General features: G+C 40.4%; 1 protein-coding gene across 1 annotated transcript in view; it reads right to left on the bottom strand.

Moving 5' to 3' along the window:
• LOC118410636 (dmX-like protein 2) overlaps positions 1 to 26,490 on the bottom strand; it is a 141,722-nt gene that overhangs the window by 33,919 nt on the left and 81,313 nt on the right. Inside the window, exons 32-51 of the mRNA XM_035812420.1 lie at positions 25,687 to 25,834; positions 24,768 to 25,019; positions 24,150 to 24,310; positions 24,006 to 24,107; positions 23,858 to 23,959; positions 23,714 to 23,815; positions 23,570 to 23,671; positions 23,426 to 23,527; positions 21,323 to 21,554; positions 20,185 to 20,380; positions 19,062 to 19,209; positions 17,490 to 17,609; positions 16,448 to 16,534; positions 15,568 to 15,704; positions 5,440 to 5,605; positions 5,208 to 5,268; positions 4,941 to 5,068; positions 3,862 to 3,942; positions 3,001 to 3,092; positions 2,329 to 2,381 (exon numbers count right to left, since the gene is read on the bottom strand). Of these exons, the coding sequence (XP_035668313.1) occupies positions 2,329 to 2,381; positions 3,001 to 3,092; positions 3,862 to 3,942; positions 4,941 to 5,068; positions 5,208 to 5,268; positions 5,440 to 5,605; positions 15,568 to 15,704; positions 16,448 to 16,534; positions 17,490 to 17,609; positions 19,062 to 19,209; positions 20,185 to 20,380; positions 21,323 to 21,554; positions 23,426 to 23,527; positions 23,570 to 23,671; positions 23,714 to 23,815; positions 23,858 to 23,959; positions 24,006 to 24,107; positions 24,150 to 24,310; positions 24,768 to 25,019; positions 25,687 to 25,834 (2,572 nt within the window). The remainder of the gene's footprint in view (positions 1 to 2,328; positions 2,382 to 3,000; positions 3,093 to 3,861; positions 3,943 to 4,940; positions 5,069 to 5,207; positions 5,269 to 5,439; positions 5,606 to 15,567; positions 15,705 to 16,447; positions 16,535 to 17,489; positions 17,610 to 19,061; positions 19,210 to 20,184; positions 20,381 to 21,322; positions 21,555 to 23,425; positions 23,528 to 23,569; positions 23,672 to 23,713; positions 23,816 to 23,857; positions 23,960 to 24,005; positions 24,108 to 24,149; positions 24,311 to 24,767; positions 25,020 to 25,686; positions 25,835 to 26,490) is intronic.

Here is a 26,490-nt window from a genome sequence, read left to right as displayed (position 1 = left end):
ATTCCAAAAGTGCACTCTACTATATTTTTTAATGCGTCGAAGCCAGTCACCTTGTGGCCGTTAACTATAGAAATCCCCATTGGGAAAGGACTGGTTAACACAATTTTCCTGTAAAACGAGTACCTAACTTCGATGTTCCTTGGAGAGGTCATTAAATGGAGGTCTTGTGTCAAATATTCCATTAACCTATACATCTTTCCGAAGGTTTACCTACCAATTTTACCACATACACGAAAGTAATTGAACCTGTTTGCGGCTCCATTTGGGCGGTTCTGTAAGGATGAAACAAAATATTGCAAAACCAGATTCTAAAATTGCAGAAGCTGAATGAAGTTACCCCATCATTATAGGGCACTAATGCATGTGACACCATATGCATGTGGCATGATGGTTTAAGTGGTTAGATTAGAATCAAGAGGTGAAGGGTTCAACCCCTTGACATGCACTGATGTTGCGTCCTTGGGAAAGGTGGCTAACACAAATTTCATGAAGTGAAAATGAGTTCCCTAAGCTTTGACTACGTATGTTCGGGCGTTGGATAGGACGCAAAATGGAGGTGCTCTTTTTTGTGGAGATCCACACTTGGAACATGTTAAAGAACCTAACACAGACTTATCAAAGAAAAAAAGGGGTCCATCTCGGTCAGTAATTTAAATCCTACTGGAACAGTCCTTAGGCTACACCTGGGGTAATTGTCACCATTTAAGGTACGAAGTATTTAGCATTTAGAAAAGCAGTGAGTGTCACTCCAGACCCTTGCAAATTTAGACCAAATTGTTAGCTCCTCACAATTAAGTCCCTGGTTATGAAGAGAGTGTTATCTGCCCTGGGACCCATGCAATAACAGTTATACGTGCATTGACCCTTCTGTTCAGTTTTTTGGTGAACAGCTTTTAGTTCCATCATGGCAAATACTGGACAGGTGTAATTGTTGTATTGGGTTTATCTGAGTTAGCACTGAGTGGTAGCCACTCCAGACCCTTTCAATTAAGCCACACCAATTGTAAGCTCTTCAAAAATTAGCCCCTGTTTAATTTATGAAGAAAGAGTAGTTGGCCCATCCAATAACACTCAGCTAATAGTTTTGAATCCTAGGGTATATAATGATCTAGGCTATCGTATGCAATAATGTACAAAGGCAGTGGGGATGTTCCCTGTTGAGATCATCTGGTGTCCATCCAAAGTGGACCAGCTAGTGTCTACGAGTGGCTTTCTGAGAGGCGGTGGTCATTCCGAATTCAAAACTCAAACGAATAAATACATCCATTTACACACTAAGTCCTTCACCCTTCTGTTCAGTTTTTTAGTAAACACCTTTAAGTTCTATGGTAACTACTGGTTTAATTGTTGTACTGAGTCATCTGAGTTAACACAGAGTGGTAGCCACTCCAGACCGTTTCAATTAAGCCCCACCAATTGCAAGCTCTTCAAAATAAGCCCTTGTTTATGAAGAGAGAGTAGTCGGCCCATCCAATAACACTAATTGTACTATCAGTCCTTCACCCTTCTGAGCCATGTAATTCAGTTCTTTTGTAAATGACTTTCTGTCAGTAATAGCGTAACTGCACTCAGTAATAATTACTGCTGGGATGTGACAGCAAGTATACAATCACTGCCTTTGCGCCATACGTTAATTAAGCTCCAGTCGCTAATCATACCCATTGCCAAGTAAAATAAAACTAAGCCCAGTACTTTTCTCAGAAACAATTAAGTCAAAGAAATGAAGAAAAATTGCAGTGAGAATAGGAAGAGTGAATTTATCTGCCATCAAGAAGTAAACTAAATACTACACCTCGAACATTATATATAAGTCTAAAGTGGCTGTTTTTACATAATGGGGAACTATGATTATGGATCGGTGCTGTCATAGTGCACCATTATGCAAAATAATCTGTTGAAGAGTTTTAAAGCCACTGGCTTTTCAGAAGAAAAACTCTTTGACAGTAGCTCCAGTTGCTAATCATACTAGTACTTTTCGCAGAAACAATTAAATCAAAGAAATGAAGAAAAATTGCAGTAACTACTGTAGGAAGAGTGAATTCATCTGTAATCAAGAGGTACAGGTAAATACTACATCTCGAACATTATATAAGTCTAACGTGGGTGTATTTACATAATGGGGATCTACATGTATTATGGATCTGTGCCGTAATAGTGCACCATTATGCAAAATAATTTGTTGAAGAGTTTCAATGCCACTGGCCTTTCGGAAAAAAAACTTTTTGACAGAACAGAATGATGCACTTTTTTGCTCTATATTGGGGCCCAATAACACTCAAACTCAAGGTCAGATGACAAACAAACAAACAAACAAACAAACAAACTGACCTTGAACCAGGCAGCTCCTCTGCGGCATCAGGGTGTCCCACAGGCAGACGTTTCTGGGGAGAGGGGGGTAAGGTCACCACAAGGTCAAACATGGCCTACATGTACACAAGATCTAAAAATCATCAAGAGTTGAGCTGAAAATGATGGATGAACATGGAATTACGGGCACTGATAGTCAGTATAAGTTGGTCCAATATTGGCGCTTGTAAATTATTACTTTCTAAGAGCTAATTTTTCTTAAAATTTGTTATTGGACTTTTATGAACCTCAGTTAAAATCAGGTCTGACTCATTCAATAAATTCAAATTATACAGCATGGCCTTAATGTCTCTCGAGGGATGAAAAGGATGATATTAGATACTTGATAAATTTGAATCATCAGACTACGATGGCAAAACAAAGTTATGAAGGCACATGTATAAGCACCAGCATTGTCTGTTCCACATAGTACTGTGACTGCGTAATTAAGTTCGCAGGGATTTAAATTTGCGGTAGCGGGAATAATGACTTTTCGTGGTGATATTAAGTTCACGGTAGCACCATGCACTGTAGTCTCTCAATACTACCATGGAAAAATGTTTGTGGTGGTTTTAAGCTCGCGGTGAAGTGACCATCGCAAAAACTGCAAACATTAAACCACTGCGAAAGTTTCTGCATTTACAGTAGTATTACCTGTGTTCTGATGAATGCCCTGCTGTGGACAGGAAGCTGGAAGAGTTGATGAAGACAAAGTCGCTTGTCTGTTTGTTATGGCACTGCCGAGTCTAGGGGGAAAAGGGAGGGGTTTAAACAGTATTTAATATTCTATTCTCGTATATTTCACAAATAGTTATTGAGGATGGAGCAAGAATCTCTCTCTGCAATCACATTCCTTGTATTCTAAAAGAAGCCCTCTTTATAAAAACATAAAAGACTAGGATTGGGTTAGAACACAGTCCAACAAACATTGTTCATCAAAATTTCAAACAAAAACAATAAAGACAAATCAGGTAAGTTGGTGAATCATGAAAAGCTAGCAACAGTACAATCAATGAAATATAACCACCCTTTCTCTGTTTGCTATTTTTCTACACGTATAAATGATTTATATACAATGTTTCACATAGTGTCGTCCCTGTCTATTCTCTGATATTATCATTGAAACCCTTTCTTTTTCGTTGCTTACTCCTCTTTCTACCTCGGATATGATACCTTGCATGATAGTTTAATTGACTTAAGTCTCTGACTTTATAGGTCTGCAATGTTGGATTTAATCACGGTATACAACTCACTGATCTCTAACTCCAACATTCTGCACAGCACAGCAGTAATAATTAGTTGTAGTTAGTTAAAGTCCTTCACGCGCCAGATGGTGCATATGGGCACATGGCAAAAAATCTCTGTTTCAGTAGCCCTGGGCCACACAATGAGTTTGACCTTATCTACAGAATTTCAAAGTAATATCTAAATGTCATCTGAAATGGTATTCTTATCACTGGTATTGATTGAGGCATTAACAGAAAATGTCAAAGGAAATGCCAATGAACGACTTACCATGAAGGGCTTGTTTGCTGCTGACGAGCTGACTGCCAGCTGCCACAAGGACAGGTAACCCTCGCTGTCACATACACCAAACTGTGGGCACAGGAGACAATATATGTTTTATCACTAACCCTCGCAAAGCTCAGTTCAATACTAGTCAAAACTCTGGGAAAACACTAGAAAAACACATCCAGCAGAAGGGAGATATATCCACTGTGCATCTTTCCTTTTTCCCTAGTAAGATGGTTTCTAATGTTTGCTTTGGAGGATACAAGTCCGAAAGGTTTTCTTATTGGCAATTAGAGACTGTGATTCTAATGTGTTTCTCATGAGTTTCATGGTTATTAATCACTGTTTAGGAAGGAGAGCATAGCAGACAGCAGGCCTGTGTGTTTCTGTGGGTGAAACAATTGGTCATGGACATTAGCTTTGTTTTCCACCAGGTTTCATATGTGTACTCTCTCATCCAAGTACTGACCCGACTTCACATTGCTTAACTTCCGCGATCAAAGGATCGGGTGTGTCAATGGGCCATGGCCGTAGCCTCAAACTTGACCCAGGATTGAACCAGAGTCTCCTAGTTACCAGGAGCTCAACTGTGAGGCCACTACTAGTTGAATTTGGGGACATCCCCCAAAGTTCACAAATACATGTACTAGTATATAGTGTGCTGCTGCATAATAATAACAATATTTTCAGCACCATGGACAAGCATGTATCTGAATACATAAAGGCCTTTTCTTTGTAACCAGGTGGCTTACTGCATAGAAAAATACAGGTATTCTAAATAAAACACAGACTGCATTTAGAGTGTTTACTATAACCATAGATTTATATGATTGTACTCGTATTGTTATTACTATGAACAATCATGTTAAAATCATTGTATCAACTTTAATCTGTGGACCTAAGTGTGGTAGAAGACCTTACAGAAGTTCGTACTTAAGTTGTGATTTAAGTTCAATTTTTTAAGTTTAAAAAAGTTTAAGTTCAAAGAATTCAGAAAGACACACTTGGTCAAATTCAAGTGAAACTGCAGTAATTGAATGACATGTGTTCTTGAAGGCATATGACCTTGACCTGTGACCTACCTTGTTGCCCTGGAGGTTGAACCTGACCCTGTTGACCCTTGGGTAGCCGGCTGTCCTGTGGACGGAGATCTGCTGTGCGTGTCCCCACTCCCACATCCTAACACTGCCATCCTGACAACCTGTTAAGTCTGAAAACACAAACAAGACAAACCTTGAATTAGGTTTAAGTCCCAATTCCCAACCAAGGTTTCAGCCGGGTAGCTTTCAGAAACGAAAAATATGATATAAAAGGCAACGAAAGACACAGAGCACTAAGATGAAACTCACAGTATGGTAATGTGGGATGTGACGCCATTCTCCGCACTCCAGACACGCTTCTTTTCAGCATCTGTAGCAAGACATACAAATCTCAGTTGAAGAGGAAAAAAGCAACATGTAGTTGAACCCAACATCATTTTACACAGTTTCTGCTAGATCCTACATTGATTGGGATTACAACACATTGAACCCCTATCAGAATTACAGGACATAGATTTACACAGAATTTAGTTTAACTCACCACGTTGCCGCCCCTACCAGTCTGCACCCCCCCATACCCCAGACTGTGGAGCATGGCTGGGCCGGTGCTGTGAGGGTTGGGGGAGGCAGGTGCCGACACACTACCTTTTCTCTCCACCCCCGTGTGTACGAACAGGAACTCTCCCATCTCACTGTTTCCAGGGGCACTGTGGGGGCACAGAGATCAACTTTTATACAATCATACACTCAGCATGAAAAGTTTTAAAACTTAAATTCGATCAACCATATATTCATTTTTACTTTTATCAATTGTAGAGCATGATTATAACATAGGAAAGCTTAATGAACTACCTTTAATCAAATTGACAACATTGCCACTAACTTCAAACATCACTCAACCCTCCAGCACAAACTGGTACATCCAAAAGACCGACTTCAAAAAGGTCACAAGGCCACTGTAATCTACTGACTCAAATCTAAAGAGCCTTGCTTGTTAAAGTTAACACAGTGACTGTGGTATTCTTTGATACCAGGGTCAGTGATTTGGTGCTGTCTGTGTGGACATTAGATCAATTTTCATCTATTACCTGTTTGATACAACCACTAAGTCATAAAAAAGAATCACCAACGAAGTGCTTATAGCAAGGGCATAAGTCCACCTTAAAGTTTCAATTCTCTTTTATCTTACTTAATTTGTTTTTATGAAACTAACTTTGCTTGTTAGAGTTAACCCTGTGGTTTTCTCTGATCGCGGGATGTGTGATTTGGTGCTGTCTGTGTGGAAATTAGAGCAATTTTTATATACAACCACTTGAAGTAATAAGAAAGAGATCACTAAGTACTGCCTATAGCAATGTAATCCTCCTTAAAGTTTTATATATCTTTTATCTTTCTTAACTTGTCTTGATGAAACTAGTCTTGCTTGTTTAAGGTTTAACCTTGTGTGCTTCTTTGATCTTGACTAAGTAGTTCAGTGCTCGCTGAATGTACTACGCTCTGTCATTTCTGGACATTAGATCGCCTTTTTGATACAATCACTAAGTAATGAAAAAGATCACTTTGCAATGCTTTTAGCAAGAAAATACGTCATATTTAAAGTTTGAGTTATCTATCATGATATGCAGCTAGTTTTGTATGCATGAGAAAACCTTGTGGCTTTCTTTGATCTCCGCCTGTGTGTTTCAGAGCTGTAGGCGTCCGTCTCATACTCTGTCATGCTAATAGATCACGGTGCCCATCCCAATAATTGGTCATGGTGCCCATCCCACCAAAGTGTGATCAGAACAAACGAGGTACATGTATCATTGTAGGGAATATACACGCTTTCTGAGGATATTATAATAACACACAATCATACTAATAAAATTATTTCTGAACATAGGATAAGTTTTGTCAAAATTGATTCAAGGTACTGTGTCTTTGCATTTTGAAGACGAATATTTACAAAATTTACAATGTACATGATAAGATAAATTAATACATATATAACAAATAAAACATAACTGAATCCCAGAACAACTGTTCAGTAATAAGAGCTTCTCCTTGGTGTCTAATTACACTGCAGGCTGTAGAACGCCCTCCTTTCCATGTTAATAACATTATTGATTTTGCCATTTCATTCACACCCAACAAACAGATAATGTCAATCATTGTGATATTTGGGTCGCATCTCTAAGGTGGTTTTTGACATCGGCACCAACAAAGCATGCTTTGAATGTTCTGATTATACAAATGTAGTTTCATACTTTTTTATTCACTCAACAGACGTAGTAGTGGTTATCTACTTAATAAGTTATCTACTTAATAATATACAGTCAAACCTGTATATAGCAGCCATTGAAGGGACTGGAGAAATGTGGGAACTATAGACAGGTGGCCATCATAGAGAAAATGTTGCTCAATTGACCATGAGCAATAAGTTACACATGATTTCAGTACCCACTTATCTATCTCACCAAGTAACATTGTCTTGATTGTCTCAAAATTCAACTGATAATTATTGATATTGCCATGGGCAGTGTTGGTAAATTTGCCGACAAAGACTTGCACGTAAACGTTCAAGGTACGCATATATACCTCCCGCTAAAAAATGACCCTGTCAGAAACTTCGAATCCCCGCAAACTACGATTTTACACTCGGCGCAGGGTGAGTTTCCTTGCTATTAGTGTTAATAACCTCAAGTGAACTGAGTGTCCTATAAGCTGGGAAAGTTTCCTGCGGAGTAATAACCTATGGTTGATGTAATTAGGGCAATTAGTTTCATACATTCTCAAGGTAACACCATCCTTCGCAATTAAGGTGAAACATTATCATGGTTTCTCGAGTAACTAAGTGAAATATGACTACGCTTTGGCTGGCATAATTGGCCAATTAAGAATGCTGTGTGTTTTCTTTTTGATAAATGTATTGAATGCCTTCTTTTATACTTGTTTGACATTTGAGGCTTACACCAGAAGCTCCCTAATTTACAGGGCCGGCTTTACGTAACTATAAAAAATGATGAGAGCAATCCCTTAAAACATGTTAGAGCTCGAGCAGGTACACCCAAGAATCGAATTATGGCCCATGGATCCACAGAATTTGATCTGGGTATTCTCTTCTTGATGAAATGTATTGAATGCCTTCTTTTATACTAATGTTTGACACTTGAGGCTTATACCAGAAGCTCCCTAATTTACCGGGTCAGCTTTATGTCACTATCAAAAATGATGAGAGCAATCCCTTAAAACATGTTTGACCTGTTTTCGATGCTAGGATCGAACTCTAGCCCACGGATCCACGGAATTTGATTTTGATGGCTGGGAATTCTCTTTTCTACTTGCAGTCTCAGGTTTGCAGTCTTGAGGCTTATACCTGCTCCCTAATTTACCGGGTCAGCTTTATGTCATCATTGAAAATGATGAGAGCAATCCCTTAAAACATATTTTAGCGGAAATCGACACTAGGATCGAACTCTAGATCCACGGAATTTGATTCACATGGCTGGGAATTCTCTTCTTGATAAATGTGTTGAATGCCTCCTTTTCTACTTTCAGTCTTAGGTTTAACACTGGAGGCTTACACCTGAAGCTCCCTAATTTACCGGGTCAGCTTTACGTCACTATCAAAAATGATGAGAGCAATCCCTTAAAACATGTTTGACCTGTTTTCGACGATAGGATCAAACTCTAGCCCACGGATCCACGGAATTTGATTCTGATGGCCGGGAATTCTCTTTTCTACTTGCAGTCTCAGGTTTGGAGTCTTGAGGCTTACACCTGAAGCTCCCTAATTTACCGGGTCAGTTTTACGTCACTATCAGAAATGATCAGGGCAATCCCTTAAAACATGTTTGACCTGTTTTTGATGCTAGGATCAAACTCCAGCCCACGGATCCACGGAATTTGATTCAGATGGTCAGGTATTCTCTTCTTGATAAATGAGTTGAATGCCTCCTTTTCTACTTGCAGTCTTAGGTTTAACACTTGAAGCTTACACCTGAAGCTCCCTAATTGACAGGTCTAGCTTTATGTCATCATTGAAAATGATGAGAGCAATCCCTTAAAACATGTTTGACCTGTTTTCGACGCTAGGATCGAACTCTAGCCCACGGATCCACAGAATTTGATTTCGATGGCTGGGAATTCTCTTTTTGATAAATGTGTTGAATGCCTTTTTTTCTACTTGCAGTCTTAGATTTAACATTTGAGGCTTACACCTGAAGCTCCCTAATTTACGGGGATAGCTTTATGTCACCATTGGAAATGCTGAGGGCAATCCCTTAAAACATGTTTTAGCTAGGATCGACCCTAGGATCGAACTCCGGCACACGGAATTTGATTCAGATGGCCAGCAAGCAGTGTTACTGATTGCACCACAGAAACCTATTTACAGCCTATTCCATTTACTTTAATTCAAGAGTAATGCATGTAATAAGAGTCAATAGTAATATTACTGGGAGTCCACAATCAAAGTTGGTGATACGGCTAAAGCATGTATTGCTGATGTCACATTGGATTTTATGGATCCCAACTGTTACAAAGAAGTAATAAAAGCAATGTCAACTAAAGTATGCAGTATTGAACAATAAAACGCAGCTGTCGTTTGTTGACACGATTGTAGAAAGCGTATAGGAGGGCAATAAAACTTCAGTAAGCAAATAACCAATACCACATTAGGGAGAGGGGTAGTGAGGTTTTATGGACACCGTCATCTGTGCTACACTGATAGGGTAATTTATCAGGTCCGACATCCCTGGTATTTACTAAACATTGTGCCCCAACTGGGTCAGAAGCAGGGCTGTCTTCAGGACCTGTCTTTCCGTCCCAGGCGGAAATTTTCTTGTTGGGAGGGAAATAATTCTACCCCATCCGGAAATTTAACCAGGAAAATCAACAACACGGGCTTCCAAACAATGGGTGGGACAGAAAAAAAATTAAGCTGGAGACAATACTGGTCAAAAGTGATCAACTTTTACTACTTGGTAACCAGCAGTAGTAATAGACATCCCCATTATATATAGATAATATCCGTTGGTTAAGTGGTATATGCTGACAGCAACACTTTAAGCACCAAGGACAGGTAAATGATTGACTAACACTGTGCCCTAACTGGGTCAGAAGTGATCAATTTTTACTACTTGATAACTAGTAGTAATAGACATCCCCAGTATATATACATGATGTATTAGATGATATCCGTTGGTTAAGGTGGAAATATATGCTGACAGCAACACTTTTAGCACCAAGGACAGGTAAATGATTGACTAACACTGTGCCCTAACTGGGTCAGAAGTGATCAATTTTTACTACGAGGCTGCTTCAAAAAGTAATGTCACTAGTTTCATAACAGGCTCATTTTTTCCTCGAATGAGTTGAAATTTGACACAAAGGTAAAGCCATATCTCCTTTTGAGATTGATATAGCTCACTTTGTTGTTCACATTATTATGAGTGACTGACTTGAGTTCTAGCTGACCACACCCTTGTTATCCCGTCGAAAGAAATTAGAGGTTCAATTTATGTGCAATTGATAATGTCCTTAACTCACTTGTAGCTATTGTATGACGCTGAAATTGCACATGTATCAAGTTCTACTTCTTCATAAGGCACATGCCAATGTTCACCTTTGAAATCCAATCATGTTTTCTTTTTTCGTTCCTTGGGTGAAGTGAGGTATGACCCCAGTCATCATTGCCGTTAATCAAGGGTGGGCTGATTAAAGTTTCTGTAGTGGACTTTTCAATAAACAGAAAGAAACCAAACTTTGCACACTTCTTGGTCTTGAAACAACCAATTACTGTGCCAAGTTTCGTATCTTTTGGTTGATGGAAAATTAGTCTATAAAACCTTTGATAAACAAACCACGTATTTGGCTATTAATCAAACTGCCTGTAATATAGTAACTCGATCCTTTCCAGCAGCTGTAAAAGATGAACCATTGGGAGTTCAGATATGAAAATTGGCATGTAACCTACAGAGACCTTATTTATTATACAGGTGAAATTTCGGCTTCCTACTGTAGTTATAAGAGGGTCAGATCTAGAGGAACAGATCTTCTGACAAACTTCCAGGGGTATGGTTATCTTGAAATCAACTCAGTTGCTCATAAAAATGTGAACAACAAATTGAGATATTCTAATCTCAAGAGAATATATGCCTTTACCTTTGTGCCAAATTTCATCTCATTCGAGGAAAAAATGAGCCTGTTATAAAACTAGTGACATTACTTTTTGAAGCACCCTCGTACCTCGTAATCCATAGTAATAGACGTCCCCAGTACATGGATGTTTGACTAACATTGTGCCCTACATTGTAACTAGGTTAGAAGTGATCAATTTTTACTACCTGGTGACCAGTAGTAATAGACGTCCCAGTACATGTATGTTTGACTAACATTGTGCCCTACATTGTAACTAGGTCAGAAGTGATCAATTTTTACTACCTGGTGACCAGTAGTAATAGACGTCCCCAGTACATGGATGTTTGACTAACATTGTGCCCTACATTGTAACTAGGTCAGAAGTGATCAATTTCTACTAACTGATAATCCATAGTAATAGACATCCCCAGTACATCTAAGTTTGACTTGTGAATTGTGCCCTAACTCCATGTACAAATGTAGGTCCGAAGTGATCGATTTTCACCATCAGTAGTAATATTGGCAGGAGATTCTACATTAGCTTCGGGGAGAACATTTATCCTAATAATCTACATTGACATGTACCACTACAATGCCTCAGTCTACAGATCTGTCATAATCTGAGTTATTCGATTATGATCAGCGTTCCCGCCAGGCATACGTCTTTACGTCTTTGGACGCATTTTTTTCTGGAAAGACGCACTCGGCTCGGCTGAATGCGTCCATAAAAAATTCTGAAAGAAAGGCTGACCTGTACCACCTGTGTACAAAATGTATCTGGAATCTTAAAAAAATCTGTCTTTATAAGAAGGAATCCTACCTTTACAATTTATACTTCAAATTCTTCACTTTCCGGTCATCCCAGTAGTCTGGGCATGGGGCGAAGCGCGGCACTTTTTACAACTAGCGGACCCATGTGCGACACACCCTGCCACGCACCAGTCTGAGCCGTCCGTTGCGCAATGTAATTTTTTGTAGTCCGTGAAATACATCTGACAGTCAGCATTCTTTAACACTCGAGGAAATCTTATGCAGATTTTATATTCTGATACTAACATGATACTAACTTGTCCTCATTTTCACGTATTTGTTAAAGATTTGTGGGCAATACTAGTATTGAACAAACAAACTGTTCTGCGCGAGTGCTGCACATCTCAACAAAAGTTCTCACGCTGTGGGCAGTTGATTGGCAGTCGGTATTTTTGACAACAGGCCGCCGGCGCCAAGTAGTCTAGATTGGCCACCAGGTCCAAATCCAATCATCTTAATAACCAATCAGCATTCGATAAATGTAATGTTACACTCTGTCATTGGTCATCGGGAAAAAAAAGTTACCGAGTATTAGCGCACGTGACGTTGGTAGCCGCCCGTGTCGTCTGGCAACTTGTGTTTCTTCCCTAGCTGCTAACAATTTACTATTAAAGTTTCCCCATTTATCCAAGTTAAAAAAACGTGCGCGGTAAATAAGTGAAGAATTCAAAACTATACACTTTATTTCTTATTTACAAAATTTCTTTTGCTTCAAAAAGACAAAATTTGCGGCAGAAAAGGGGCCGCAATATTGTTGTCAGGTGTCGATCGAGTCGGTTGTGCACTAGCGTTGGCCTCCGTGGCACATGGCGCGGCACGCCCCCCTCCCCAGATGGATCGTCGATCGCAGCGCCCAGAACGTTGGACGTCTTTCTGGCTACTGCTTCAAGGCTACACCGGCACTGATCACTGCCAAAGAGGCAGCAGATCGTCCTCCTTCGAGTAATGTACAACGTCCTTGGTCTATTTAAAAAGAAATCCAGCCAAAGATTTCACTCCGAAAACGGGGTTACCCGAGGTCGCAGGAAACAAACGCACGCTCGTGGAAAATGACGGCGTGGCCTTGTAAAACCCCACCGATTCGAAAAATTTGAGTAAAATCATCGGGCAAAATAGAAAAAAAACACAAAGTGTGATGGCGCCGTTATTTTGTCGTCTCGGAAAACTATTTGATGCGGGAGGGCGCAACATCGATTGCATGAGGTAGACATTTTTTTTATTCATTGACGGAAAAAAATTGGCAGAATTGTTCCATACTATTAGGCTGACGAACTGGCTAGAGCCCAGTTTCGAAGCATCCATCATCCCAAATTTTCATATAGATCTAGACATGTCTGGACAAATAATACCCGGGCCAGATCACGGAAGGCTGATTCCCTGTGCTTATAGTTTTTTACGTATTTTGATGAAGAGGCTGGTCGTCGATAACTGAAAATGGGCGTAAAAGAGGCAACCGACGTCCAATCTCAAGTGCATGGTTATCCTCTCAAATTGCAGGAAATTGTGTTCTAGAGGGTTTAAAAATCCAAATTTTCCCGGGGGAGCATGCCCCCGGACCCCCCTAGAAAGCGAGCGCCTGCGGCGCTCGTCTCGCGCCTCCGGCGCTCATTACGCCCCTCCCAAATATTTGGACGCATACTTTCAAGAACCTGGCGGGAACGCTGATTATGATCATACTAGAACAAATTTGGCCAGTCAGCCAACAAGGATAGCTGATGAAAAGAAATTGCAGCTGACAAAAACTAATGGTATAACAGTACTGCAGTTCATTTTCACCTGTCAGTGAAGTTAGAAAAGTCGAGTAAGGTGCCTTTCCAAAGGGCACAATTTTAATGGGGCACGTCGGAGGATTCAAACCTAGGACCTCTATGGTCTGAGCCAAACACCTTTACCATAATGTCACAATTGGTTGTGGTTTTAAAGCTGCCGAAAATCACCATGATTAATTTTAGATTTGACTGCAAACATCAAATAGGTGAAGACAACAGGTAAGCTGCTTGGTTTTAGTTTCACGGCAGGACACGAATGAAATAGGAATTAACAGTAAAGCCTTGAGGCTCATGTATATGTTATTGCTGTATCAGGAAAACTGTGAGCCCTCCGAGTGTGTAAAGGGATTTGAGAAGACTGCTAGATCATTATTTATTATTGCTGGGAGAGGTAATGTCAGAGAGATAGATGCTTGGGGATCGAGAGGGTTTGTTCCAGAACTCAGAGCTGCCACTTTGCATCTTATTTGTGAGCTTCATAGACATCTGGGGATGAAACATATCCAAGGGGAAGACCGCAAAGAGTAATTCATCATTTTAATTAACAATAAATATGATGTGAGGAGAAGATCACACAACTTCAGAGCCTGTCCCCAAAGTGTACAATGTCTTTTTGGTCATGTCTTTGGTCAACTTGAATAAAATGTAATGGGAAATGCCAACATCAAGGGAAACCGAAACACGACTTGGCATATTCGCCATGGAAAATTTCAATGAATTGTGGCTTGGTTCAAGTAGGGAGTTAGAAATACTATGTCAGTTATTTCCAAATTGAACGTAACTGTCAAACCTGTTGGACTAACTAGTATCCAATTAATTGATCTAATACCCATTCCGCTGAGAAAGCCTTTAAAAATAAATTAAAAAATAATTCTGACAAGAGTCACATTAAAACGGTGACTCTGACCAGTACAATCAAATTTGCTATTAAAAAAATATTTTTAATTAGCATGCAGTGACTTAACTTTGCAGAAGAAAGTTAGTTTTTTACCATGTTTAGCTTTATGGTAACGGTTGAAACATTCAGAATTTGTATCACATTTTTCTCAATGTAGCTACAGCTGCAGTACTTTTAAAACACATCACAGTGACATAACTTTGCAGTCTACTAGACAAGTCACTGCGAGAACTTAAAAAAAAAAAAACATCAGTCAATTTTCCACAGTCCATGGAGTGTTTGTTGGAATCGACCGTGTGTCATTGATCATGAAAAGCATGCGGGGTAATAAACAACATCAAAGCGATGCCCTTGACACGTCGTGTATGATAATGATAACTACATGTCACTGAGCAGATTAGGAAAGAAGACAAAGAACTTAATAAGACGTCTTGGGAACGCCAGGTTCAAGGAGAGGTCACATATGATGAGCCAGAAATAAAAACGTGAAGGAAGTAAAGGCAAATGTCCCAGAAATTTGAGGCCATGGGGGCAGTGGGTCAATTTCAAACCATCGCAGACACATTGAGTGATGTTCTCAAATTAACGTGCAAATATCATGTTTCTGTACTTAATTAGATATCTGGGGAATACAAGGTTCAAGGCAAGGCCTTGATATTTTCCAGGAATTGTATTTACTTTTATCTGTGAATAAACAAGGGGATGGTCTAATTTATTTTTTGAAGGAGTCTAAAGAGAAAAGTTTTCAGATCTTAAACTAACTCTTTCATGATGACCTATGGTGAATGAGACTGTCTTGTAGGACATACAGTCTAAAAGTTGAACCTTCAGTAACTGTAACTGTAATTCACTTCATTTTCTCGGTACCAAACTTTCACGGTCTGAGAAAATTTAACTTCAGAACTCAGTTCTCAGAACTAAATGTTCACGGTGAACGAATTATTTGTTATCGTCACCAACATGAATTATTTCTATCTGATTCAGTAATTATAAGTTCACATTACAGTCATCACTGATAAAACCGTGAACAATAGAAGTACATTGAAAAAAATCAGGAATTACAGTACTGTACCTTTTAGGCCCGATGACAGATTCCATGTCTGGTTGTTCCTCGTCGATCCACACATACGGCTGTGGGTTTAGGATCGCGGACACGTCCAGCTCCTGCACATGGCTGGCACTCGCCACCACTATACAGTTGGGATTGGCCTGCAAGGGACAACGCACAGCAATCACGATAAGGGGTGGGTACCGGTACAGAAAATTCAGTTCCAGGTCCGGTTCAGGTCCAGGTTTGAACCTGATTCAGTATGTCAAAGCGTGTGAACGGACGATACTCAAAACAATGGTCCATTTTGCAACAAAGAAATCTGTTTTGTGAAGTATACGTACTCTCACTGGCGTTTTAAATCCTACAAGGCTGACTGCCTCAGTCTGTATTATTGACTGTTAAACTTAGTAGAAATGACTATAGACTCAACTCATTCTTGTTGTTTTCCTTGACCATTATGCCCCCAAATGTGTGAATGCCTGATTATATAATCTGTTAATTTTCCAATAGGTCCAACATCCGGTCCACCGAATTTTTTCAGATCGTTTTTTTCTGGACCGATCCAATAAGAAAAACCAGTGTACCAGTACCGACCACTAATCAAGATACCTAGAGGTGCTATTGACCAAACACAAGACTCCAAAGACATGCTTCCAATGACAAGGGAAAATGTGACATCATATGAAACTTAAGTCAAGTTTTAAGAATGGTCATAACCCAGAGTATATTAAGTTTTTGGTATCTATATGAAGTCAGTATACAGCTTCTATAGCTGTATCTACATAGCACGTATTACCACCCTTGAGTGTAACACACCAGCTTCTGTACCAGTATCTGCAGGTACAACCGCCCTTTGGCCAACAGGCACCGCCTAGATACCCGCTGATGTCTCTACCCTCACCTGATTGGTGCAGAAACAGTTGATAATCTCGTTCTCCTTGTGGATGATGCGGATTCGCCCGCCAGCGCGGATCTCATCTCGTGTAAGCTGGAACAATGTACAACATGTTGATAAGAACAGGATTCTCTGGTAAGCAACATGACGTAAGGCCACACCAATTTAGATTCTTTCTACTCAAATCTGAAAGTCAGAATAATTGTTATGGTGAACTGGAACTTAGTGGAAGACCAAAATAAAAAGGGAGTCTGATGGGGAAGTCTCTGCCTTGGTACACAAATTTTTGGAACATTCAAGTTCTCTGTTTTCATAATTCCATCATTTGCTATGTCCTTCACAAAATCAGAAATGAAGAAAATTTACTGATTTAGCCTTAGAGCAATAAAATTGATGAAAAGCCAAAATTCTAACAGCAAACAAACTGCATATATTACATCTTTGCAAAAATGCTCTTATTAAAGGAAAAAAGTTTGGTGCCAACAGAGATACCAATACGAGCGTGTGCAAATATGTTAGAGTGACACAGTGATAGGTGAGATAAATTTACATGACTGTTAACTTGTCTAGTAATTTGATCAATTAGTAATACAATTTGCTGACGTCATTTTGTATGCCATTTATCTATTTATTCAAACCTCCTCATTTTTGTAAACAAAAATGACTTGGACAGAAGTAACAGGCATATCATAAATCCTTTTCCTCGCTTCTGTCCAAATTTGTCGAATATCCCTGAGGTAAACAAAAACAGTGATTGCTCGTACAAACTGTTCAATATGGTTAAAATCTCTGCACCACATTAAATATCGACAAAATGCTCTTTCTCTACTACTCAGAATGCATCTGCAGTCTGCACTTCTACCATGAGCGCAGGTGTTTAGCGCAGGTGTTCCTTAATTCTAAACGAGCATGCACCTGATCCATCAGGTGTTAAAATCTCTGCTCCACATGAATATGTGACAATATGCTCATTCTCTAATACTCAGATGCATTTTCAGTCTATGCTTCTGTCAGCGCAGGTGTTCCTTAATTCTTAACAAGCATGCACCTGATCCATAAGTTCGACAGGATCGGCATTGTCGGTGGACGGGGTCTGACTTTGCGTCCCTGAGTCTACGTCCTCAGACACCCCGCCCGAGTCGGCCTTACCATGATAGTCATCATCAAACTACAGGGGGGGGAAAACAGCACAGAACAAAAATCAGAGAACTCAAAAACAACACAAACAAATAAACAAGGGTGCTGGTGCAGCTAACACTGTGAGATGGGGATCATACTTAATACTTGACAAAAATTATGTACTCTTATGGCTATAGTTCTGGAACAGGACCATGGTATAATGTGAAAGCCATCCAGTGTCACCCAAAACACCTTTCTCACCCGGTGGCCATGATAGATCGAAAACGAGGTCAATGTGGCAAACAAAAGACTGTCCATCATACTTAAGCAGTTTAAATGATGATGGCATGGCAATTAGAAAATCGACCGATAAGAGAATGGCTGCATGTTTGTCAAATGCTGTCTTGCATTATTATGTAAAACTTTTTATTTTGCACCCTTTAAGGAACTATGGGATCAGTCTATACTAGACTGATTTGCTACTGTTTTGGTGCATACCATCAGTAATACAATATATTGTGAAAATGTGTGTGGTTCGGGGAAATACTTAATGGGAGCTGATTTCAAAAATAAATTTTAGTTGTTTGCCTCATTGCCCTCGTTTTCGATCTATCATGGCCACGGCGTGAGAAAGGTGTATTTGCCACAGGTGCCACCACAATGAATTCATCATTATTTGTGGTCTAAACTGTCAGAATGACCCGACCATCTCACAGTGAGACTGAACACTGTATGGTAATTTGTGCAACAACTATAAGCAAAAACTTGGGATAAATCATAACAACAGTAAAGTATGCATGGTACCACAGCATATTCAGCCAAAGGCAACAATAATGACACAGATCAAAAAGAAATAATACACAAAATTGCAAAAAGTATAGCAGAAACAGCTCAAACAACAGCATAACAAAATGTGAAGAGGCCTTGAAAAAATAATTATGCATAAATTCTGTTTTGGGCCACACTAAGAAAAAAGCCCTTTTTTGTTGGATCAAAGCTTTTCTCTCATTGGTTTAGTGTGGCCCTTAAAAGTGGGTATCTCACTGAGCCGAGCCTGTTAGCTACTGCCAATTGACTCAAAATTGTTGCTAATTGGTGTGAATTTTTCACTTTAAATGTCAAATTTTGGAAAGCTAAAACAATTGTAATTGGCAAAATGGCTTAAATGCAACAATAATCTCTTTTTCGCTGAATCATTGTCCATTGGTTTCCAATTCGGTGCATCAGGCCACACTATGATTTTCGATAAAGTTGACTTGTATTTAATTTGGGAACAAAAATGAGGATGTGAATTATTCTTATTCACATATTTTACCCGTCCATTGCACGCCAGCATCACCAAAAGGCAAAATCAGTGAATACTGCTGTGATAATTTGTTAAAAACGACTCAGGCTCGACCCAGTGAGATTCCAGCTTTAACAGATCAGCCTGCGTCACGACCACAGCACGACCCACGGCAGAGCGGCGCGGAGCGGCAGGAACAAGAGTGGTCACCCGTACTGCTCTGTTGCCCCTGACGACGGTCCCTACCTCCTGCATGTGTGCCTTCTTGGTGAAGCAGTAGCGGATGAAGGCGTCCTGCAGTACCTCCTGGTGCACTAGGTGGTGCCACAGCCGCTTGGCCGGCAGGGCTGACCGGTGGTTCGACCTGGTTGGGAAAGGAAACAAAAAATCTCATACATGCGTTAAATACTTCTAATAACTACCAATTTTCTTCCAACCGTGACTGTTTTAAAGGTAAGGTACATACCTCCAAAATCTTGATGTCTGACAGCACATCTTGATCACGGAGAATGACCTAGTCTCGATCTCGCGAGAGAACATGAGACTAGGTCAGGCTTGCAAGATCGAGACTAGGTCATTCTCTGTGATCAAGATGTGCTGTCAGACATAAAAAATTGTGTATGTACTCTACCTTTAAAACAGTCACTGTTAGAAGAAAATTGGCAGTAACTGTGACATTATTACATATGTGACTGATGAACCTCTTCAACGAAATACTTCTAGTTTTTGTAAATTGCTTTTTTATTGATAACATATATTGTAAATTTTTCAATGATTCTGTCTGACACATTTTCCCACTGACTCTAATTAGGGAGCAGATAACAAAGAATTGAAGACAGGAAATGAGATTTGAGAGAGAATGAGATGGTCCCTATTCTGGGACCATGCTGGGACCTTTGACCTAACTTCCTGTCAGTGTCCTCCCAACATGCTTAGCATGTTGAAACCAGCCACTCTATAGTCTGTTCTCTATAACTTTGGACACACAAGCAAGCAAACAAACTTATGCCAAAAAGCAGTTACTCAAGCAACTGGATATGGTTTTGGAAACAATCAGACGTTTCAACTAACATCCACTAGTTTTTGTCAAGTCATATCCAGTTGCCTGAGTAACTGCTTATTGGCATATATACAAGCTGTGTCACTGATGAAAACTAGTAGATGCCAATTGAAACGTCTGGTCATTTCCAAAAGCATCTCCAGTTGCGTTGGTAACAGTTACTGCTTTTTGGCATATCTTATTAGTAATACCTGGAGGTCCAACCTTGATCGACGTAAACAAACTGCAAACGAAACTTTCAATAATGGAGGTAAAAATGATCATAACTGTCACATGTACCTGAAAGGAGTGTTGGTTGGTTCCAGCATGGCTTTGTAGCGAAGCAGGGCAGGGCCTCCGGTCGACTCCACGCCCGAGAGTGGGATGTAGTCCAGCGGGGGTCCGTTGAACAGCTCCAGTCGACCAATCAGCATCTGCTGCCAGAGTTCCAGGTTCTTCAGCACGGCGTGGAGCAGCGGGGACGCTACGGGGAGTTCTACACGTGACAGGGGGACAGGCAACCAATCAGCATGCAGTGTTAGGGCAGTGCAGCGTGAGATCAAGCAATGCAACCAGTTCAGTACTGTATCATGCGAATCAAGTCAGTAGCATAGATATAACACACAGACTTCATTGTATGGATGACATCTATATGCGGAACGAATTTTTAAAAACCATTGTATTTTCTTATGCTTTCTTTGTTTTTCTGAACAGAAGTTGCTCCTACTAGATTTATAGCTCTGGCAAACTGAAGTCCACACTGGCCATGTCTAGAGGAAACTCTGCACATTGCAGAAGGCATACTTAGCAGATGAAAGCTCCTCCTTGCAGATTACAGACAAATTGCATGAACAAAGATCCTTGACAGCCATGTGGATTTGAAGAAACTTTGTTGTTGGAGGAGTTGGAAGCCTTACCAAATAGAAGCTCCCCCTAGCAAATAACCAACACACTGCATGTATACTTACCAGCTTGCAGTCTGTAGTACTTAAGCTGTTCACTTTGGCATGTGCCAGCCTCATCAGAATTCAGCTGTTACAGTAGCACTTAGCTTGCAGCCATACCAAACTAAAGCACCCCCTTGCAACTCACACACAAACTGCACTATGTCTACACTTACCAGCCATCTCTATATCCCTGCAGTAGGTAGGAAGCTCTGCACGTTGTGGAACTGACGATTTTGACCAGAGCTAGCCTCATGAGACTCCAGCTGTAGGAGTAAAGCACCCCCTAGTAACTCCCACATAAACTGCACTGCATGCACACTTACCAGCCATCTCTATCCCCGCCGTAGGTAGAAAGCTCTGCACGTTGTGGAAGACGATTTTCACCAGAGCTAGCCTCATTAGACGCCAGCTCTAGGAGTTAGCATGAAGCCTTACCAAACTAAAGCACCCTCTAGCAACTCACACACAAACTGCACTATGTCTACACTTACCAGCCATCTCTATCCCTGCAGTCGGTAGGAAGCTCTGCACGTTGTGGAAGACGATTTTGACCAGAGCTAGCCTCATGAGGCTCCAGCTGTAGGAGTTAGGATCAGAGTGCTCCTGGAGTTGGGCCTCCGTCACCGAGATGTTCAGACTGTCCGCGTCTTCGTCCTCAGACTCGCTCTCAACCGTTTCGTCCGAGTCATAGTCGATGGCGTTCTGGCCCGGAGGGATGTATGGCTGTAGTAGAGAGAAAAGACATGCTATGGCATCGTCTTCAATGTAATAGCGTTTTTGGGTTTGAAAATCATAACAGCCTATCTTTCAGGCACACTAACCTCATCTTTTTGACTTTTTTAAGAAAGATGTCACGATTAACGATTGCCAAAGAGAGACAGCTTATTTTTTCTTCAATGTATTCGTTATGCACAATAGGAAGGTGCAACAAACTTAAGGTAGCCAGGAGGTATGTCTGAGCAAGATTTCTTTCCGAAAAATAACCATCAATGTTAGTAGATAGGTACTTCTATTTTTATAAAAATAGAACACTTTGCCATCAAATGTTGTTTTTGTTGGCCAAATTTCAAGGTCAAAGTAGCTGTCTCAAATTACACAAAAATTTCAAACTCTTCACAGCTTTTCAAACTTGACATCATTGGATAGGTCTTAGTGAAAGAAATAGAATGGTTTTTATTGCGAAAAAATCGGACATACCGTTAGAGAGTTATGGCCATCAACGGCCTAAAAATTACGCCATAATTTCTCCGGGTCAGCTAATTAGATATGCAAGATTACAATATCTCCACAGTCATACAAGATACAAGGAAAAAACTTGGTATACTGGGGTTTTGTAACATGCTGAATTTAACTATGGCCATGAAATTTACATATCTAATTCATAAATGATAAATAATCCTGAATAATTGAGTTCCAGGGGTAATAAAATATGAGTCAGCTAATCAAATATGCAAAAACACCATATTTTCCCTCTCCTTGAAGATACAAGAACAAAACTTGGTATACGGAGGTTTTAGCACATGCCGAATACAAATCTGACCTCAAAATATCATTTTGATTTTTTTATGATCTATAAAAATGGATTGTGTCACTACTACCACCACAATGTGATTATCGGAGCGACACGCCCCAAAAACTGTTCATCAAAATTAGTCAAAATGGATCTTATTTTGAAATATACCCTGTAAGGTAGAATGTCTCGCGCAGCCGCCTCGAAAGGGTGCTATTTAGTGCTCCCAATTGCTGGTAGCATAAGGGGTAATAAAAATTTGAGGAAAAAAATTCATAAAAAATCAGCATTACACGATATGACGAAATCCACGCACAGATCTTTTTAAATGACCATTATATACATTACTGTAAAGTATCAACAACAATCGTCGAATTACAAGCGGGGCAAAACACTTTTTTGGCATTTTTCCCCCAAATGGGCGTGGCCATATAGCTCTCTATGACATCATCATGACGTCATGGTAATGTGCATAAATCACCTTTAGGCAATAAGGTACTTCCTAAAAAAAACTAAAGACCCATGCATTATCCAAACATGATATTTTCATGACACCAAAAAAAACCCCAAACGCCTCAGTTACCACTCTTTATGGCCTTAACCATCAACACATGTTACAGTACAATTTGACTCTTTTGAAACAAACTGAAGAAGTCGTTTAACATGGAGACCTCTGGTGGGATATTTTCCTTGCTGAATGATAGTGTAGACAAGCAATCATAACAAAAAATGGAATGATGATGGTATGATGGCAATGTGCAGATGTTAGCAGATTGGCACACCAAATCTGTAGTACGTTTTTTGGCACACATTTAGACATATTAGCCAAAGTGGCTTGGCGGGCATCACTCCACCGTAAGGGAAAGTCGCATGGAGTTCCTTTCCTAAGGACATAACGCTGGGGCATGGTGGGCCTCTTGATTCTGAGCCCAATGCGCTACCAGTAATGCTGCATCACCAATGCCACATATAAACATAAACAAAACAAACAAACAATCACACAAACAAACCATAGTCCAGCATGGAGACCTCTGGTGGGATGTTTTCCTTCCCAATAACATCACAAACAAACAAACAAACAAACCTTAGTGATGAAGTAGTCCAACATGGAGACCTCAGGTGGGATGAACTTCTCCTTATAGACAGGCTTGTCCTCTGCAGCAGGGGCAGGGCTGGGCATGTTGGCCTTCACAAATAACATCACAAACAAACAAACAAACAAACAAACCTTAGTGATGAAGTAGTCCAACATGGAGACCTCAGGTGGGATGAACTTCTCCTTATAGACAGGCTTGTCCTCCGCAGCAGGGGCAGGGCTGGGCATGTTGGCCTTCCCAAATAACATCACAAACAAACAAACAAACAAACAAACCTTAGTGATGAAGTAGTCCAACATGGAGACCTCAGGTGGGATGAACTTCTCCTTATAGACAGGTTTGTCCTCTGCAGCAGGGGCGGGGCTGGGCATGTTGGCCTTCACAAATAACATCACAAACAAACAAACAAACAAACAAACCTTAGTGATGAAGTAGTCCAACATGGAGACCTCAGGTGGGATGAACTTCTCCTTATAGACAGGCTTGTCCTCTGCAGCAGGGGCAGGGCTGGGCATGTTGGCCTTCCCAAATAACATCACAAACAAACAAACAAACAAACAAACAAACCTTAGTGATGAAGTAGTCCAACATGGAGACCTCAGGTGGGATGAACTTCTCCTTATAGACAGGTTTGTCCTCAGCAGCAGGGGCGGGGCTGGGCATGTTGGCCTTCACAAATAACATCACAAACAAACAAACAAACAAACAAACCTTAGTGATGAAGTAGTCCAACATGGAGACCTCAGGTGGGATGAACTTCTCCTTATAGACAGGTTTGTCCTCTGCAGCAGGGGCGGGGCTGGGCATGTTGGCCTTCCCCAGGAGCTTCAGGTTCAGTCGGAGACGCTGCTTGTCCATCGCATCCCGAGAATCTGGGGGAACAGGTTTGAAAATATCATACACCATCTGCTCTATAGCTAGGTTTGTCTTATGATAGGCTCCCTATTTTTCTTTTGGCTATAGAGTCTGATGTATATACAGTAGCTTGATACTAAAAGTCAGTTAAAGGACATGCTTGACTGGGCACTGAACTACGCTTACTGCATCAACTCTTCTCTGTAAGTCAGAAACATTGGGGTTTGGCAAGTTCAACTAACTGACCCCAGAGACGAAGCATGGATTACAAACTTTAAGGTTTCTTGGGAAATTCCCTACACCGTTAAGCTGTAATGGTTTGATCTACTCACATTTGGAAGGCCCCTTACTCTTTTCGACAAGTGTGGTTGGTAGAGACTTTAACATGCTCGAGGTGTGGGTCTCCCTAACATGGGACCTCCATTTTTATCATAACGTCCTATTCAAGGGACAGCCCTACTCAATGGTGCTTACTTGAGTACATGGCTGGTTTCTGTGCCGCCTGCTTCAGCTGAACTTTCACCCCTCCGCCGAACACCGCCGCCCACATCTTGGAGTCAAAGGGGTGAGCCACCAGGTGGAAGAGCTCGTTGGCGGAGTTTCCCGCCAGCCCGTGGATGAGCAGGCTGACGTACACGGCGACAAGCGTCTCGCTGAGTAACACGTTCAGCTTAGGTTGATCTTCGTCTCGCTCCGAAGCCAACAGCGTCTGCAACGAGCTAACGCCTGGGGAAGAAAGGATTCAATTAGCCTTTTTTAAGTCACACCAATTTTTATTTTTGTTGGTTATCAGATTTATTTTAAAAACAAGTTTATTTTCAGATTGCTGGAAGAAACTTGGCACAAACAGTTTCAGGCAGCAAAATTTTCTTGCCACTTACTCAACTTTTAAAATAGAACAATAACCGAGGAAATTGATTCATGAAGCACCTCAATTTGCTGAGAACATGAACAAGAACAAGTCAAAAAAGTTCACAAACCATTGCTGCATTTTACTTCTCAAGTTTGTTATAAGGACCAATAATCTTCTTTTACTAGGTTTTAGTTTCTGAGTTAGCAAGCAATCAAACATACAATAATCAATAAGAAAAAGTGAATTTCAAAGTAATCTTGAACCAGTTTAGCTCAAAGAAGTCTTTGATGTATTCTTCCACTGGTCATGACAGAAAAGATTGACAACATGCATGTACATTTGCACAACATTTACTGGTCCATTGTACTCATTGTACTAATTATATAATATATAGAGAGAGAGCTCTTTTCCAGTATAGCGTGTATGCTGGGTGAGCAACAACAGTCAGAATTGATCTCAAAGCTTCTAACGCCACTTTAACCACTGCACTAGGTTATGCACACTGCCTGAGAAAAAAAGGGTGTTTCTCATTTGGGGTACCTGGCCACTTGGCAGGCGCAGACGAGGGTGTGGCGTTGTCCTCCCCACTGCTGATGCGTCTCTTCCTGCCTGCCTCCATCAGGTGCTGAGGATGGTACACAATACTGTTCCACTGGTCCAGCCCATCATCCAGCACATCTCCCTGCAGCTGAGGGGGTAAAAAGCGGATGAATTACTCATAGAAACTAAAATGAACATGTTGTATCAAAGAGCTGAACTGCACCAACAGTAACCTGATTAAGACTAAGTATACATTTTTTAAAGAATTGTAGGTGAAGACAGTTATCTTTTGACATGTCTGTATTACTAAGAACTTGTGTGCCTGTGACTGTACCTCAGGTGCTGAGGCCATGCAAAATTTAATTTGGAATCAAAACATTCATTCAACACTTGAATTACACAATGACAGTTTGATTACGGAAGACTACATTTTTTTAATTAACTAGGTTAACCAAATTACATTGCAGGGACATGGGCAGTTCTGCAGGATTCTGAAAATGTCAGCCAAAATTCTGCAGCATCCTGGCAGCCTCATATAGAACTTAAACAAAAGATGTTTTCCTCTTGTTGGTATTCTGCATCATGATGTAACATCATCAGTATCAGATAAAGTTATTGTCTTCCCAAAAACTTAAAATCTCAAAGTTTTCCTGAATTATATAGTGCAGCCTTATTTCAAAATTACGACTGTGCGAGGATAAATAATTTTGGTGACAGTGATTTTAAAATTTACCAAGTTACTACTAGAGTTCAATATTCTTTACTTGTATTAATGATAAAAAAGGGAGAAAGAGGGAAGAAAAT

Source organism: Branchiostoma floridae, chromosome 2, assembly GCF_000003815.2.
Source record: "Branchiostoma floridae strain S238N-H82 chromosome 2, Bfl_VNyyK, whole genome shotgun sequence".
Taxonomy (NCBI): Eukaryota; Metazoa; Chordata; class Leptocardii; order Amphioxiformes; family Branchiostomatidae; genus Branchiostoma; species Branchiostoma floridae.
This window is presented reverse-complemented; position numbering and strand designations above follow the sequence as displayed.